The 18,229-nt window shown below is 57.5% G+C and overlaps 1 protein-coding gene across 4 annotated transcripts; it reads right to left on the reverse strand.

Annotated features, from left to right (window-relative positions):
- Positions 1-1,133: 1,133 nt before the first annotated feature.
- LOC128842432 (glutamate dehydrogenase 1, mitochondrial-like) lies at positions 1,134-17,972 on the reverse strand. 4 transcript variants are annotated; one of them, XM_054038436.1, is made up of 12 exons: positions 17,456-17,972; positions 15,270-15,350; positions 14,258-14,313; positions 13,670-13,733; positions 12,875-12,969; positions 12,422-12,601; positions 6,610-6,747; positions 6,044-6,181; positions 5,083-5,163; positions 4,519-4,734; positions 3,398-3,460; positions 1,134-2,525 (listed from the first exon to the last, which is right to left on the reverse strand). In XM_054038436.1, the coding sequence occupies exons 1-12, from the start codon at positions 17,970-17,972 to the stop codon at positions 2,409-2,411; spliced, it is 1,746 nt and encodes a 581-aa protein (XP_053894411.1). In that variant the 3' UTR covers positions 1,134-2,408. The 4 variants fall into 4 exon arrangements, with proteins under 4 accessions (XP_053894411.1, XP_053894414.1, XP_053894412.1 ...); XM_054038439.1 differs by lacking the exon at positions 17,456-17,972 and adding an exon at positions 16,008-16,034; XM_054038437.1 differs by lacking the exon at positions 5,083-5,163 and having other exon boundaries at positions 17,456-17,776.
- Positions 17,973-18,229: the final 257 nt, after the last annotated feature.

An 18,229-nucleotide genomic window follows, 5' to 3' on the forward strand; every position in this document is an offset into this window, starting at 1 on the left:
GGTCAGCCCCCACCTTGTGCTGGCAGCTCCAGGTGCACTGCAGCCTCTGAGCACCCCCAGTCTGCACCCTGCAGGGTCCCCTCAGCTCAGCCCGCAGGGACCCCCTCCCAGCACGTTGCTCCAGCACCAGACAGAGCCCATGGCTGGGGCACGGGGACAGGGGCTGGCTCAATGAGACCCCATGGGCAGCTGCTCGAGGGGGAAGGGCCTGGCCAGGTGCACTCTGGGGGGCTGGCGCCGAGCCCACCGCCCCCTTGCCATGGGTCCCAGCTCCCACAGGGCAGGGGCCAGGCTGTCTGGGACCCCAGCCCCAAGGGGTGCATGACCCCTAGGAAGCAGATGGCCTTACCCTCCTGTGTAAGGGAGGGGGGAGCAGCAGGCATGAGGCTATGCAGTGACATGCTGAGCCTCACGCAGGCCCAGAACCCAGGAGTCCTGGTGGCCCTAGGCCCTGCCTCTGCTCCCGTGAAGGGCTCTGGGAGAGGGTCTGGCCAGAGGAATCGCGAGAGGCCGTGAGGCAGGTGCCCGTGGGGGGCGGGGGGACAGGCCAATGCAGGTCGGTGACTTTACAAAGTTCCTGGTGCTATGATGCTCCCCCTCCTGTGCTGGCTGCCGAGCTCAGCCCCCCACTGCCCCACCCGACAAGGGGCCAGGTCCCGAGAGCACGTGAGGGGCGACCCTTCAGAAAAGTCCTCCTTAACCCTTCGTGGTCTGGGCCCCAAGGAACTCTCGCATACACCAGGCACAAGAAGCAGAGGTGGGTCCCTTCTCTCACTCCCGGTCTGCCTTTGGTGAGATCTGTCCAGAAGGACAGCACACAGGGCAGACCGTGCACTGTTAAAGAGGCCGGGGTGGCTCTATACTCAAATTGCCTGCTGCTCCTTGAGTATGGGGATATTCCTTCTCTAGAACCACAACTTCCTTGTGGGGCTGCAGGATGATGGCAGGGCGGGTCTATTTCCATACTGGTGTTGAGCCCACAGGCTGTGACCTTCCCGGTGTTGACACCAATATTGATGTTTTCTATTTTCAACATCTCCAATTTTTTCTCATTCGCCATCGGGCAAAACCGAATCCACCTGAGAGTGCAGCTGCAGCTCCCCCCGAACACGAGCCACACGTGACATCATTACTCCAGCAAAGCGAAAGAATTTATACTTATTTCCTAAATCTACCAAGCAACGCTTGGCTACCTCCCTTCTACACCGTACATTGCTCGTTCTAAAAGAGCAAATCAAGTTTAGTTTTGACAAACAAGTAACTACGGCAGATATTTCAATTTTTCCCAAAATTTCCATTAAAAAAAAAACCCACCCAAAACCCTGAACCTGTTTTCTCCATCCCTTCACCGTTCCTGGAGACGTCCCATCGCTAGGCAGAACACTACCCCGCCCAGCTGAATACAGGCTGATGTCAGTGCCATGGGGCAGCCTCGCTCTACCCTTCTGCCGTAGAGGGAGAGTCCCGGTCACGTGAGGCTGCACCAGGTGGAGCGTGCTGCTCATGCCCTCACCACTCGCAGGCGTGCGGAGCCAGGGGGCAGGCCTGGCTGCAGGAGTACAGCCTGGGGGCGGGGGGGAGCTCAGAGGCAGGCGGGAATGCCATGAAAGCCAACGAGCAGGAAGTCAGCGACACGGCCAAGGATGGTCGGGGGCAGGGGCGCTCGGAGTTTCACTGGCTGTTGCAGCGCTATGGGCATCACCTGCGGAAAGGCCCTGGGGGGTGATCTGCCCTGTACCGCTGTAGGAAGCCCAGCGGCTCTGCCTGCCCTCTCCAGAGGAGCTCGCTGCATGTGAATGACATGAAGGCCTGGATGCTGTAGGAGCCTCCGCGCCTGGCCTGCCCGCTGCGGGATGCAGGATGTCACCAGCACCCTGCCCTCCCGAGCTATGGCAGCCCAAGAAGCAGAGTCAGGCAAGGAGAGCACCAGGTGCCGCTGCAGGCATGGGCAGGGAAGGCAGCGTCCAGCTGCAGGAGGTGACCCAGCCAATCCCGAGTGCCCTCAGCACAGCTGCACCCAAAGCCCAAGAGGCTCTCAAGGGGTCTGGGCAGAGCTGGAGTCACCGTGACGCGCAACCCCCCCCCCCTCGCTCCCCGTGAAGGGAAATGCTGAGACCCGGGGGGGGGGGGGGGGGGGGGGGGCATTGCTCCCAGTACATGGTTTATGAATAGACAATGCACTGCTGGGGTGACACACACAGAACTAGGTGACCCCACGGCAGCGGCTCCCTGTGCAGTGTGGGAGGGCTGAGGTTGCAGCCACAGGGACAAACATGCCCTGACCCCTCCCTCTAGCACAGCCTCCCCCCCTCCCCCCCGAGTCTCTTTCCGGGAGCATTTCAGGCGTGGGCAGGTGGCTGTGCCCTTAGCCTGGGAAGGGAGGAAGGGAGGCCAGGGGACAGCTCACGTCAGTATGCGAACCCAGCTTCATTGTACACCCTGAACACCTTCTCGATGGCGCACAGGTAGGCAGCGGTTCTCTGGTCCAAGCCCAGGTTGTACCTTGTGGCGATGTTCATGATTTGCTAGAAAACAAACAATGCGCAGAGGCACAAGGGCTGAGCCGGGCACCGGGCAGGCTGGGGGGCAGCGTGAAATCCAGCAGCCGCCAGCAAGCCGGAGCCCATAACCATCCCTTCTGCAGCTCCAGCAGCAAGAGCCCTTCTGGGAGGAGGCCCCGAGGGGCAGGTCAAAGCCAGGGTTTCAGTGGCAGCGGAGAGGCCGTGCTGGGAAAACAGGGTTGTTCCGGGCAGGCTCGGGGCTGCACCAGCACGGCTCTCCCAGTCGCAGAAGCAGCCTGATGGAACAATCCTAGCGCTGCTAACACACCTGGTAGCTGGGACCCAGAGCCCCCCACACTGCACTGGGTACGGGCCACCCGAGCGCACGCAGGCCGGCTAAACACGGCACTCCACGGCAGTGTATCACCAGCGGGAACCCCCCCGGCCTTCAGTCTGGGCAGCACCAAGTTCTACCCAGCCCTCGAGAAGGGCAGTGACAGCTGTCAGTCACTTCAGGGCGAGGCTGCAGCCTGCTCAGACGCTCCCTGGCCGAGCCCAGCAGTGAGAGCGCGCGTGGGTGAGGCCTGGGAGGGACTGTGGTTCGAGCAGCCCTGAGATCGCGACTGAGCGGCCAGGCCTCGCCCTGCGTGCCGATAACGGCACAGCGCCATGGCCAAGGGAAGCTCTTTATTAGGGTTACACAGGGAAAAGCTGCGAACTAGGCTCCAACCGGGGGCGCCCACGCCGAAGGGAACGGAACAAACCGCAGCCCTGGGACTGATCCCCAGGGCCCCGGTTCGGAGCAGCTCCCAAGCACATGTGAATACCTAGAGAGGGCGAGGACTGGGACTCATTAGCACAAGCTGCAGTGACACCTGGGGGACAGAGGCACATACCTGGGCCGAGCGGTCCATAGTGTAGGCCAGCCCCGAGTGCACAATATCCTTCTCCGAGGCCCCCTGCAAGGGGAAACCAAATGAACCCCTTGACAGGGACGAGGTCAGCATCACCCGCCTTGCCGAGCCGGACAGAGCCTCGGGGTGAGGCAGCACGCTCTGCGGAGGGGCTAGCAGCGGGCTGAGTGGCCATGAGGCTGACCCTGTGGCCGGGTGCTCCTGCTGCTTCTCTGGGGATACTTCCCTGGCTCAGGGGTTGCCCCCGATTTACAGCAGCATGACCCTGTCGGTCTCAGATCACTGTAACTCGTCCTCCGTCCCACGCTAAGCCCAGCCACTGATCCTGCAACAAAGCCCTGACCCCGTCAGTTCTGCAGGGCTCTCCTCTAACACCGACTGGTCCCCATCCACTCGAGCACCTGCCCCCCCTTTCCAAGGGCTGGTCCCTACGGCCTTGGCTTCTCAACCCAGCGCCAAGCCCGCACCACTGGGTTTCTAGCTACAGGAACTTGGGATCCCAACCGCTGGCTGAGCTCCAGGTAGCCAAAGCGCAGGCTGCCTGCAGCCAAGAGGCCGGCATGCCCCCTCCAGCAGCCCCGTACTCGCCATGGAGCTCAGCCTGCGGGGGCCGCCTTTGTCCCTCACCCTTCCGGCCATTTGTCCTTAAACCGTTTGGCGAGTCTGCACAGGCCAGTCCCAAGGCATTTCCACACCAGTGACACTGGGCAAAGGGCCTGGTGTAAGGTCCTCCCAGGAACCCCAGGCACGTGGGGGGCCTACACCAGGTGCAGAGCTGGCTCTGTGCGTCCCCGGGCACAGCAGTGTTCTGTGGGGAGTGGGGGGTCAGGGCTGCAGCTGGGTAATTCTGCACCCTGGCAAAGACCCACGGGCCCCTTGCAGCAGGGGCACAACGTGGGCAGCCCTCAGAGCTGTCCTGGCTTTTACCACGTCAGCACCTACTGCACTCAAATAAGGGAGGTCTCTGTCCCTGCACCGGCACCGATCTGGCCCACAGCTCCGGAGGGAGGCTGCCCTTTCCCCAGCGCCACAGCAGCCCCCGCCCTCCAGGGGAAAGGAAACGAGCAGAGAGTCCCTGCTACCCAGGAAAAACCTGGACTTACTGCCACCCTGGCCTGGAACTCCGGGGAGGGAACGATGGGGATCTCCCTGCCGTCCTTCCCAAGGGTCCGCTCCAGGCTCTGCTGGACAGACATCAGCAGGTGGTAGTTGGAGTCCCGCTCGTACTTGAAGGTCAGGCGGCCATAGCTCACGTGGTTGAGGTTCTTCAGCCACTCGAAGAAGGAAACGGTCACGCCGCCCGCGTTCACATACAGGTCCTGCGAGGGGAGAGGCCGCCAGAGCGAGCCCCGTCAGAATCCAGACACAATGTCACGGCGCAGGCCACTCTTCCGAATCGGTGTACGCTGCCCACCCTCCCACCGAGCCCCGCTTGTGCGCCACAGCTGGATTTGGCCCTACAGCCTCGTGTCTATCTGACAGCTCTCAGCCACTGGCCCGGCTCTGGCAAAGGGAGGGGAAGTCTGCTCAGCCCTGCCTTGCGAGAGCATCAGGGCTGAGCAGGGACCACCGTGGGCCCAGGGAGAGCAGAGGAAAGCTCTCCCGCCTATCTACACCGCACCCTGGGCTGACTCGCAGGGGGCGGGGTGAAGAGGCGTCGTCCGTACCGGGATGACGAGGATATTTCTCTGCAGGAAGATCTCATGGGCTGCTGGTGTGGTGGGGCCGTTGGCAGCTTCGGCGATAATCTGTGAAGCACAAATGGAGGCACAAGGCAGCCAATGCCCAGAGGAGGTGGACACAGGGCTGCAGTCACGATGGGAGACTCACTGCGGTCCTGTTCCCGCCTCTCAACAAAGGTTATTTCTAGCAGCCCTTCCCAAGGGCACTGATCACCAGCAGGCAGCTACTGCGCCACCTGAAGACCAGATTGGTAACGGACCAGAACCTGAGGGCTGCCCAGAGTTTGTGTAAAGTAAAGACAACTGCAGACCTAGGGCCTAGAGCGACCTGCTCCACCGTGAGCCACAGGGAGGTCATGCCTGCTGGGACCTGGCTTCTCCATAGGCTGCACCTGGCCAGCAGGCCCATGCTTGGGCTACCCCGACGTACTGCATTTGTTTTGTTGCCTAGTGGAGAGTGCAGGGGATACGGATCTCCTTCCCCCTCCGAAATTTCTCTCCCCACCTGTGGTTTCCTGACCCTTTTCTCGCCCTCTGGCAGGGCCCTAATGTCTGAACTGGGGCTGAGGGTTAGTTTGCGGAGAGGCTGCTCTAGCAGCCCCCACTCCCTCCCAGCACAGTGAGGGGTTGACTCACCGCACACGCGTGATTCCACTTGGGTTTCCATAAGGAACTTTGACCATCGCAGCCGGTGACTGGACGCCGAAACAGCGACTCATCACCTCTGCCTCATGCTCCAGCACCATGGGAATGCTTATCTGTATTCAAATGAACCCGTCTGCCCATATTCCATCTCAGAGTGCAAGGTGCTGCACGCTGCATGTTGACAGTGAGTCTAAACTGGGTCGTTTATATACGAAGGGCCAAATTCTGCTCCCCGGTACCTGGGGCAGCTCCCATTGCTTCGGGCTCTCCTGCATGGGAGAGCGTTCTTTGCACTGCGTACCTTGGCTTGGACCCGATGCGCGTTCTCCTTCGTGAGCTGTTTCTCGATAGCAGCTGGGATGAGGATGTCACAAGGTACTTCCAGGACGCTGCCTTCGTAAGGCTCTGCTTTTGGAAAGCCGACGATGGTGCCATGTTCCTGGAACGACAGGGACAATTCAGCAGTGTCCAGCCAGGCCTGCAAAGCCAGCAGCTCCTCTGGGGGGAGGGATGGCTCAGTGGTTTGAGCATTGGCCTGCTAAACCCAGGGTTGTGAGTTCAATCCTTGAGGGGGCCACTTAGGGATCTGGGGCACAAATCACTACTTGGTCCTGCTAGTGAAGGCAGGGGGCTGGACTCGATGACCTTTCAGGATCCCTTCCAGCTCTAGGAGATAGGTATATTTATTTATCCTACAAGTGGCCCACAGCTGCACCACAGCACCCTGCCATGGCCGGCTTGTGCTTGAGCCATAATCGAGAGGAGAGGAGCAGCCCACTCCCCACATTTCTTCTGCATCTCAAACTGGGCTGGACGCTCCCCCCCGCCCATTAAGACCACATTTTTGTGGGTCTGGATTGAACCTACCATCTTATAATCTTCTAGTTCCTTGGGATGGATCCCGCTGGAATTGTAAATAGCGCCATCCACCTCCCCGACACACACACAGCATGCTCCGTGGCGGTGCAGGTACCTCATGGTGTGCAGGCCCGTGTTGCCAAAGCCCTAAAGAAAAGAGATCAGAGAGTCGCTAAGTGGGGGAATCCAAACACACTGGGATTTCCACACTGGGGCCCTTTAAGGTGTTTGGAGCTGGGCACTATTCGCTTTGGAAATGCCTAGCAGCCATCTCATGGGAGCCAGTGGCAAGGGCACTCCGGACCGTGTGGTCTAACGAGATTCCATTAACGAGACTCAGTCTTTGGAGGGCTGATGTCTACTCAGCAAGTTCTGGCACTGTAGGTGGCCCAGGGTGGGTGAAGGGACCAGTCACGCAGCAGCCTAGGCGTTTACAATCACTTCCCCAATTTGCAGTCATTGCACTCCTCAGCAAGAAGCTAGAGTTCTATTCTACCAGAAAATGGACCAAGACCAACTCCTGCAATGGGCTTTCCCCCTGGATGGTCAAGGCAGGCTAGACATTAGCTGAATGTTAGGCAGATTCATAGATTCATAGATTCATAGATTCTAGGACTGGAAGGGACCTCGAGAGGTCATCGAGTCCAGTCCCCTGCCCGCATGGCAGGACCAAATACTGTCTAGACCATCCCTGATAGACATTTATCTAACCTACTCTTAAATATCTCCAGAGATGGAGATTCCACAACCTCCCTAGGCAATTTATTCCAGTGTTTAACCACCCTGACAGTTAGGAACTTTTTCCTAATGTCCAACCTAGACCTCCCTTGCTGCAGTTTAAGCCCATTGCTTCTTGTTCTATCCTTAGAGGCTAAGGTGAACAAGTTTTCTCCCTCCTCCTTATGACACCCTTTTAGATACCTGAAAACTGCTATCATGTCCCCTCTCAGTCTTCTCTTTTCCAAACTAAACCAACCCAATTCTTTCAGCCTTCCTTCATAGGTCATGTTCTCAAGACCTTTAATCATTCTTGTTGCTCTTCTCTGGACCCTCTCCAATTTCTCCACATCTTTCTTGAAATGCGGTGCCCAGATCTGGACACAATCCTCCAGCTGAGGCCTAACCAGCGCAGAGTAGAGCGGAAGGACCCCCAGTGTGGCCTGCAGTGCAGTAAGTGACAAGAATACCTAGCTCTGCTACAGCCTGGACCTCACAGCCTGCTACAGAAGAAATCAGGGTCACCACCCAAATGTTACAGATGGGGAAAGTGAGGGACAGAGGAAATAGCTTGTCCAAGCACCAAGCTGCTAGTGCCAAAAATAAAACCAAGGCTCCCAATCCCCAGTCTAGTACTCAAGCCACTAGTTCACATTGCCTCGAGTCTCCTTCAGCTCGCACAGAGCTGATGCAATCCGACAGCCAATGTATCCCCATGGAGCGCACCTGGTTTTAATCGGATCGTCGTAGGTGATGCCCTTTGCCATCTCCTTCACTGACATCAAAAAGATCTTTTATCCTCCTATGCTGGTTCAATTAACTTCCAAGAAACCAGAGGGAGGAAGAATTATTGCAGGTAAGGGAGACCTCGTAATGGTGAGGTTCTTGGCTATTAGCAAGGATGCACCGGGATGCTGTCTCCAGCTTCTGTTTGCCAGAAGTTGGGAATGGATGACGGGGATGGATCACTCAATGATTCCCTGTTCTGTTCATTCCCTCTGGGGCACCTGGCATTGGCCACTGTCGGTAGACAGGACACTGGGCTAGATGGACCTTTGGTCTGACCCAGTGTGGCCGTTCTTATGTTCTTCCCCTTAAGGCAGGTGTCTCCCCCCTGGATCCCAGCTCAGCTGCTGGCCGGGATCAGGTTCTTAAAGCAAAGCTGAAAACCAATTTCTTATTTAGCAAAAACAACTTCCACAGGAAAAACTATAAAGATGAAGCAGCCAAGGGCCTCTCCTCTCCTCTGCTTCATTAGCCCGGTAAGTTAATTAGAAAGTGTTCACAATCCCTTTGGAGATTGCTCAGAATAGCTAATTCAATAGAGGTGACTCCTGGAGCCATCAGTTCCTTGTACAATCTCAGCTCGGCTGGCGGAGTCCTGTGGCCCGAGGCACAGACTCTCAGAGGTCACAGCATATTGCTCTTGAACTGAAGAAGGAGCTGGGAGACTGCCAGCTTCAAGTCCCAGGGAAAGGGAGCTCCATTAGCAATGGGTAATTAGGGAAGAAAAACCAATGGCCAGCGGCAGCCCGTTCCCCATACAGGCAGTCACCCTGCACAAAGCCCGTCATTTCAGACACTGAAGAAACGGGCGTGTGCTTGTCACACAGCTAGACACACCCATGCCCTGAACGCAAATGGACACAGTGCAGCTGTCACAACTGTCAGCTGAATGTGAAAGAGACCAGGCTTAGGACGCCCAAGGAACAACAGGGTCCACATGCCGACCAGCCTAATGACCAACCCTGTCTTTTCAGATTCATCACCCACCAAATTCCAGCCCAGAAACCTCAGGATGCTAAATGCAATACAGGTGAGCCACACCTTCCTCCGCTGTTGATTAAAACATGACAAATGTATTCCAACCAGACCTCAGCAGCTCCTCCAGAACAACCCCATCCCTGCTCGGCAGTACAGATGCTAGGTCCGACAGGACATACCATGCCCGTTTCGCTCCTGCTCATAGACTACAGCGCGTTTGCATTTGTGGTATTAGTAAAATACTGTAGTACCTTGCCTAGAATGGACCATGTAAAGCAGGGGGTGTGCCGGTAAGTGAAGGGACCTCTCCAATTCAACACTGAGTATGGGAACATGAGTTTTAGCAGGTTATGTTTTCAGGACCCCAGTCTTCCTGCAGTCTGAGAGCGATGGGCATCAGCGACTGGAGGGTCAATCCGCAGAGTCGCTACGCAGCTTCGGTGTGATCTTGCTGACAGGCTCTCCTAGGTACCACAACGTGGTGAATAGAGAAAGGCCTGGAAGTCTGACAACACTGTCCATACACTTAGGTAGGGCACAGCAGGCTCCGAAAGACATGCCGACTATGTTCACACTAGAAACATACAGAGCCAGAGCTGCACCCTCAGCCTCAAAGGAAACCTGCACAACAGACGAGCCTGGGAACTTCAATTCATAACTCTGCTAGACACTAAAACTCATGGACCGAATAGACACTGGATTTATGGCTTATTACAACAATCTGTGACCCACTCAACCCTGCCACCCCTCCTATCTCCCCTATGACTGGGGAGACGTTAACAGGCCACTTCACCTTAAACGGTCCCTTGAAATGTGTGTTAACTACTTATGCAAAAAAAAACAAACAAAAAAAAACACCTTACTATGTTAGTCTATAAGGTGCCACAGGACCCTTTGCTGCTTTTACAGATCCAGACTAACACGGCTACCCCTTTGATACTTATGCAAAGCAAATTTGTTCCACCTCGTCTTTAGCTGTGCTGCTCAGAGCACCTTTCCCAGACCCGCAGAAGGGCTCTGTGTAGCTTGAAAGCTTGTCTCTGTCCCCAGCAGAACTTGGTCCAATAAAAGACATTACCTTCCCCACCTTGTCTCTTATACACCGCTACCCCGATAGAACGCGACCCGATAGAAGACGAATTCGGATATAACACGGGTGGGGGAGCTGCGCACTCCGGCGGATCAAAGCCAGTTCGATAGAACGCGGTACGATTTTTTGGCTCCCGAGGACAGCGTTCTATCGAGGCAGAGGTGTACCTGCATATGGTCAGGCACCAGGAGAGCCTGTATAAATCGGTTCAGAAGGAACACAACCACAGGACACAGAAATCACAGGACCAGAGTGAACTTCCTACAACAGAGTCCAGAGATGCTCTTTTCCTGAGCTTTGACTAGGGAGACTCAAGTCCCTGGCCACAGGCTGCTTCATCATCCTGGAAAGCTTTTTGTCAGAGGACTGGGTGAGGAGGGACGGTGCGCGTGAGTAACGCTGCCAGAGGCAGTCGGCACATTAGCACTGGACTCTCCAGGCCACTGTGATGAACCCAGAGTTCAGGAGCCGTAAGTGCTCCATTGCCATTTGGCAGGACAAATGCTATGACATCCAGCAGGACAATGCCGGGCTGATGCAGGCAATGGTTGGAAAAATAAACAACCGAGCTGGATCAGCAGAGCAAGGAGTGAGTCGGCAGCACCAGGAGAAGAGGGCAGAGCTATCGGAGACACACAAGAGGGAAGCATTTCACCATGGTTCCAAGGCAGGCCCTGAACTGGGATCTGCAGGGAAGGTGGAGAGAGATGCAGAGCAGGCAGAGAAGGCAAGCTGCCAGGTTGACTGCACACAGACACATCTGGCTAATAAATCAGGCTTCCCTCACCTCTCACCCAGCACAGAGACCTGAGGACACCAGTCCTACAGCGGCTCAGGTTAGACAGTGGGGATTTGGAGACAGACCCACCAGGGTGGAGGCAGAGTTACATAACATGTTTGATTTTCCAAGGTGCTTAGCACCCAAAGCTCCTTGCGGGTACTTTCCCCTCTGAGAATCGGACCCTGGCTTACATGCAAAGCCCTGCGAACTCCCGGATTCCAGGGAATTCTCCCCGTGCCACAGAATCATGCTCCAGAATCTCAGCTTTTTTTAAAAAAAAAAAAGATGTTTCCAGCCCTTACGGTTGCAGAGAGAGCCTTGAAAACTTGAGCCGAGTGTAACCGATGCAGTCCGAGTACCTACAGTCTGCAACCGCTGCCTGCCTGAGTCTGCAGAGAGCCTGAAACAACAGCTCTAAGAAGTGCTAACCACCCCATTCATTTGAAACTGGGACCTGTGGACTCCATAGTTCCATAATATGGCAGATTCCCAAGATGCAAAATTCACCATTTTTGCTCTGGCATTCACCATTTTGCTGTGGCTGGGCACCTGGTGTTTTGTTCACCGTCTCCCTGCCCTGCTGGGACCTGCTGTAGCTGTATCTTTCGCTGCAGATTTCCTCAAGAGGGGAAGCAGGATTACAGCACGTGCTCTCTGCACTATTCCACAAATCCAAGCGCAGGGGTCAGGAGGGTAGAGCTGCTAGGGAGCTGACCCGCTGAAGCTAGCTACAAGCCCCACTGCTTCCCTGGTTCATATGGAGAGAAGGAGGAGATTCATCCATGAGCCATCGCTGCATGTTTGAGCGTGCTGGGGAGCGTGGGAACGAGAGGTGCCTGGCAGCAGAACATATGAAAATCAAATGGAAAGCCCTGAGATTTACTGAAGAGCATTATATAAAAGCTAGGGATTAGTTATTACTATTAAGTTAACACTGGTGTAGTGGTTATCACAAAACGTAGGGATTCCTGCAGCAGACTCTGGTCCCGCACACGGGGTCTTGCTTATTTCTACAGGTACCGGGCACGTGAACCTGGGAGGGGCATAGCCGCAGGCCCCGAACTCTGAGCATCTGGCCTTAGTGCGTAACCAACATGCAACCAGCTACTGCGACATGTTTTGTTCCCAAGGTATTAAATGCACAGCAAGCTGCACTGGGATGTTCCACGGCTAACACAGGACGCTGCCCCAAACCACAGCACAATTCACAGAGCTGCAGGGGGGCAGCCGTTGAGGCCAACTGTCTTCCCATCTGGAGACGGGCTGTGTTCTCAACGGCGGACGGGCGGCTGGGAGATAAACGTCAGGCAGCGTTGCTGGAGCTGAGCCTGAAAGACAAAGGCTCCTTTGTCGACATGGACGGAGGATGCGAAGCAGCTGAATTCTGCTGGGAACGGAGCGATGGCGACAGTGAAGACCACAAGAAAACAAGCCTAGTTTACAATGTTATGGCTCTGCCCGGTGCTTACCTGCAACGCAAAGGTCTTGCCAGGGAAACCAGGGCTCAGGCCAACGAGGTTCATGTAGAGAGTGTTGTTGATGTAGTTCTCAATCCCATGCAACAGACCACGGCCTGTGGCGGGGACTCGCCCATGGATTCCTCCCTGACTAATAGGCTTCCCTGTCACACAGGCATGGGCATTGATATCCTACAATTCCAAACAGAAGAGCAAAGGTCAAGCCCGCGTCTTGCTCGACTGGTCCAGGGAAAACAAGGCCCAGTAGAGTTCAGACTTTCCTTGACCCACAGGCCCAGCCCAGTCAAAGATAAAGCAACTTTACTGTCAACCCCATTTTAGTACTAGCCCCAGCTAGTCTGCCCCAGCCCCACCTCAGTGGGAGGCCACCCCACAAGCCATGGGAATGGACCACCTCCCTAAAGGAAGCAACAGTGGCTCAGCTTGTGTAGAACAAGCCATTACCTTGTAGCCGAGAGTGCGGGAGTAGGTGTCAGCAATCCAGGACATCTCCCGTTCCCCTGTATTTATGTCAGGAGCAGCAACGTCAGTTCCAGGCCCTGCCAGGGATAACAGATGTGTCAATTCTGGTGCCTTCTCAATTCGCTCTCTTTGTTCAAACAGATCACAGCACCTGCACTTCTGAAGGGCCCGGGGATTACAAGGCCAGCTGAACCCAACGCACTGTTGCCTTTAGACGTAGCTAATGATCTTCCGTCTGCAACATGGCATTTCCGATCCACTCCGGTCACAGCCTCATGCCCCTGGGCTTTGCCATGACTCTTCCCAACCGTCACACACCCATGGGGACTCCAAGATTCTTTGCTGTGTGACGACTCTCCCTTGATCCGTGTGTGTCACACGCCGAGGGAGAAGGAACTACGAAGCTTCGGAGCCCACACACACACCCCTGGCTGAAAAGGCCGGGGGAATCTCGATGGAACGCAAAGGTCACAAATCAGTGGTCTGGTATTGTGGTATTTGTATGACCAGATCGCCTAGGAGCCCAGCCAGGGACCAGGACCCCCTGTGCTAGGTGCTGTACGAACACAGAACAAAAAGACGGGTCTTATCCTGGACGCTCTGCAGTCTAAGTGTACGCCAGGTGAAAACAAGACAATATCGCTCAACGTGACAAGCAGTGGCCCCAGCACACCTGCTGACTAGCCACTTGGTTCTCTGCTGGGTCCTTTGCCTACCTGCAAAGCAGTCATTTTTCATACAGCCCTGGAGGAAAATGTGGGAAGGAGCCAGCCTCACCTATAAATCCCTTCTTGGCCATTTCAACCGTAAACTGCCTTGTTATTTTCTCCAGCTCACCTTCCTGTGCAAGAACATCAACATTCAGCCATTACTGGGGGCCCCGAAAGAAAAGCAAACGCCTGAGGTACGGCAGCCAGCAGGGGCCATATGCCTTCACAGGAGCAGCGTGTTCTGAGGGCCACAAAGCTTCGAACATGACTGAGGCGCTGCAGGAGTTAATGCAACCGGTGCTGTACAGAACCGGGGCACCTGTTAGACTGACGTGGACAACGAATGCATGCTTGGTCGCCTCTGCTCACAGCTCAAGGAATGCCCAACTCTTACTCACAACTTGCCCCGACACACCTGCTGGGACAGCTCCAGCCCCAGCCCCAGGAGCGTGTCTTTTGTCACCCGCCCGGCTGGACATACTGAATCAAAGCTCATCAGCTCTTTCTCCCCCAGAGCTGCTTTTCACAGCCACTGGAGAGAGCTGCTCACCAGCAATGCCTCTTCCTCGCTTGTCAGAGTGCATCGCTAGGAATGGCTGCAGGAATCCCCTGCTAATGGAGCGTGAACAATAAAAAGGAAACAATGCCAACTTACTGAATACTTCTTTGGATCAATCTTCACGCCAGCCATGGCACCACCAAAGGGAACATCTGAAATTCATCAGGCAGCCAGATCAGTGACAGGCACCCCGACGTCCTGCCCTAACACACCCTTTTGTTATGAAGCAGGGCTGTGCAAGTGACTGCCCCAAGTCTGCTGGGGCATCGCTCCAGAAGGGGAGCTAACCCAACGCACAGGAAGTACGGCTGGTAACGAGAGCACAGGGCCAGACCCCCATGCCACACTAACCTGTAACTGCCTCCATAACTATATCTGTAAGGCTCAGGTCCTAAACGAAGAATGGCTAGGGAACCTGCACCTGTCACAATCACCACCAGCAAGGACTGAATCCGTGACAACCAGGAGACACAAGATGTATTTCATGAGTGAAACCCCTGTGACAGGACCTCCAGGGTACAACCTGGGACTGCGGGACTGCTGTGCCCCCTTAACTCGCCAGCCTGGGCGGTCTCACACATTGCTACGGAAGTGGCAAGTAGCCAACCCCTCCAGGCACTGTTATCACTCAGCCATCAGCACATGGAGCCCACACCCAGCTAAATTGCATGAAGGCTCCCTTGAGCCACTCATGAACTATACAGAGAGACGCATCAGCAAATCATCCCTGCCCCCAACCTTGCACCCCAGAAATATACCATCTCACACTGCTCAAGACTCCCTTGGACAGCGCAAGCTCATTAATTAGTTTGCCACTCCAACAATGGGTAGTGGACGTACACCAGCCCTTGTTAACCTACCCCCACTCCAGCTCACGTTTTTTCACAGTTTTTCAAGATAGAACAGAATTCCTCGATCCCACCACTCAAGAGGCTTGGGGGCATCATCACACACTTTACATAGCACAGTACATCTTGGCTAACACACACCGGATCATTATCAAAGCACAACATGAGCTCTCCTAGGTGATAGAAGTCTGGCATTCCACGAGCACCACCACCCCACTGACAGAGCCCACCGGGCGCCTTCCCAGCTCTCACTGACTTACCCACCACCGCACATTTGTATGTCATTAAGGCTGCCAGGGCTTTTACGTCATCAATGCTAATTGACTCCGAAAACCGAACCCCTGGGGAAAAGCAGAGAGACAACAAATGAAGGAGACTTGCATATCCAACAAGACAGTGACACAGAGGAGAGTCAAAAAGGGCCCAACGCTTTGGCCAGCCTCTCTGCAACGGCAGCACGTAGTCACAAGCTCAGATCGGCCATCGCTCAGCTCCACTTGTTCCTCTCAGGTGCTCTGAGAAAGGAAGGTTATTTCGCGGGCACCAGACACCATCCAGATACAGCTGCTCAGGTTTCATTTAACAACCTGGAGGTGGTGGAGTGTTTCCCCACCAACACTCTTCTCGTCTGAATGGCTCATGGAGAAGTAAGGTGGGTAACCAGCACCCTGCCCTGGCAGTGTTAATGATCAGGGACGCTGCAGTGCCTTTAGCATCAACCTGGCGGGAGTGTTAATGGAGGGAGAGGCTGGGCAGAGGAGGCTGTGCTGGGCTTGGGCCTGCCCCTCTCACCCCCTTTGCTGGGCAGGAGGTGCTGGCGGTGCTGGGCTCAGGCCTGCCCCCCTTACCGGGCAGGAGGTGCTGGCAGTGCTGGGCTTGGGCCTGCCCCTCTCACCCCCTTTGCTGGGCAGGAGGTGCTGGCGGTGCTGGGCTCAGGCCTGCCCCCCTTACCGGGCAGGAGGTGCTGGCAGTGCTGGGCTCGGGCCTGCCCCCCTTACCCCCTTTGCAGGGCAGGAGGTGCTGGCTGTGCTGGGCTCGGGTCTGCCCCCCTTACCCCCTTTGCAGGGCAGGAGGTGCTGGCTGTGCTGGGCTCGGGCCTGCCCCCCTTACCCCCTTTGCAGGGCAGGAGGTGCTGGCTGTGCTGGGCTCGGGCCTGCCCCCCTTACCCCCTTTGCAGGGGAAGAGGTGCTGGCTGTGCTGGGCTCGGGCCTGCCCCCTTTACCCCCTTTGCAGGGGAAGAGGTGCTGGCAGTGCTGGGCTCGGGCCTGTCCCCCTTACCCCCTTTGCAGGGCAGGAGGTGCTGGCTGTGCTGGGCTCAGGCCTGCCCCCCTTACCCCCTTTGCAGGGGAAGAGGTGCTGGCTGTGCTGGGCTCAGGCCTGCCCCCCTTACCCCCTTTGCAGGGCAGGAGGTGCTGGCAGTGCTGGGCTCAGGCCTGCCCCCCTTACCCCCTTTGCAGGGGAAGAGGTGCTGGCTGTGCTGGGCTTGTTCCCCTTACCCCCTTTGCAGGGGAAGAGGTGCTGGCTGTGCTGGGCTCAGGCCTGCCCCCCTTACCCCCTTTGCAGGGCAGGAGGTGCTGGCTGTGCTGGGCTCGGGCCTGCCCCCCTTACCCCCTTTGCAGGGCAGGAGGTGCTGGCTGTGCTGGGCTCGGGCCTGCCCCCTTTACCCCCTTTGCAGGGCAGGAGGTGCTGGCTGTGCTGGGCTCGGGCCTGCCCCCCTTACCCCCTTTGCAGGGGAAGAGGTGCTGGCTGTGCTGGGCTCGGGCCTGCCCCCTTTACCCCCTTTGCAGGGGAAGAGGTGCTGGCAGTGCTGGGCTCGGGCCTGTCCCCCTTACCCCCTTTGCAGGGCAGGAGGTGCTGGCTGTGCTGGGCTCGGGCCTGCCCCCCTTACCCCCTTTGCAGGGCAGGAGGTGCTGGCTGTGCTGGGCTCGGGCCTGCCCCCCTTACCCCCTTTGCAGGGCAGGAGGTGCTGGCTGTGCTGGGCTCGGGCCTGCCCCCCTTACCCCCTTTGCAGGGGAAGAGGTGCTGGCTGTGTGCTGGGCTCGGGCCTGCCCCCCTTACCCCCTTTGCAGGGCAGGAGATGCTGGCTGTGCTGGGCTCGGGCCTGCCCCCTTTACCCCCTTTGCAGGGCAGGAGGTGCTGGCTGTGCTGGGCTCGGGCCTGCCCCCCTTACCCCCTTTGCAGGGGAAGAGGTGCTGGCTGTGTGCTGGGCTCGGGCCTGCCCCCCTTACCCCCTTTGCAGGGCAGGAGGTGCTGGCGGTGCTGGGCTCGGGCCTGCCCCCCTTACCCCCTTTGCAGGGGAAGAGGTGCTGGCTGTGCTGGGCTTGTCCCCCTTACCCCCTTTGCAGGGGAAGAGGTGCTGGCTGTGCTGGGCTCAGGCCTGCCCCCCTTACCCCCTTTGCAGGGCAGGAGGTGCTGGCGGTGCTGGGCTCGGGCCTGCCCCCCTTACCCCCTTTGCAGGGCAGGAGGTGCTGGCTGTGCTGGGCCCGCCAGCCCTCAATCACCTCCCAGTGGCCGCTGTCCCGCTTTACGGGGATGGACACCTCCAGGACGTGGCTGCAGCGCTGGATGGTTTCCAGGATGCCCTGCACCCACTGCCGCTTCTCCTTCGCGGGCCGCGCGCTGCGGAGCTGCTGCACCAGGTCAGCCTCGGCCACGCGCATCGCCCGCGCGCAGAACGTCTCCACCATGGGCAGGAGGCCAGGCGCGTCGAGTCCGGCCTGGGCCGCGGCCGCCACGTGCTTCCCCCTGCGCCAGTCGAGAGCGCAGCCGCCTTTCCCGCCACTTCCGCCTTCCGGTGCGTCACTTCCGGTTGGCGGAGCCCCGCCTCCGTTCACTGGCTGCCATAGTAACGCGGCCTTACGCCGGCCCGCCTCTGCTAGGAGCCTGAGCCCGGCCCGCCCACTCCGCCGAGCCGCCCCCACCGCCTCCCAGTGCAGCGGCCCGGCCCCCAGCACCCTCTGCATGGCCGCGCCTCGGGCTGGCCGGGGAGCCTGCTCCTGACAACGACACCGGCGGGCGGGCGAGACGCGGACACCCTGATTGGCTGAGAGGGGGCCAGGGCAGCGTCGGAGAGGAGACTCTCCTGATTGGCTGAGGGGGCTGGACGTAAGATGATGGACGCTCGCGAATGGCTGAGCAGGAAGTGGGCGGGGTGTCATCCCACCTTTCGGATTGGCTGAGAGTCCGGCCAACGGGTGACAAGGCGGGAAATGCAGCTGTG

This window comes from Malaclemys terrapin, chromosome 8 (assembly GCF_027887155.1).
Source record: "Malaclemys terrapin pileata isolate rMalTer1 chromosome 8, rMalTer1.hap1, whole genome shotgun sequence".
NCBI classification, from domain to species: domain Eukaryota; kingdom Metazoa; phylum Chordata; order Testudines; family Emydidae; genus Malaclemys; species Malaclemys terrapin.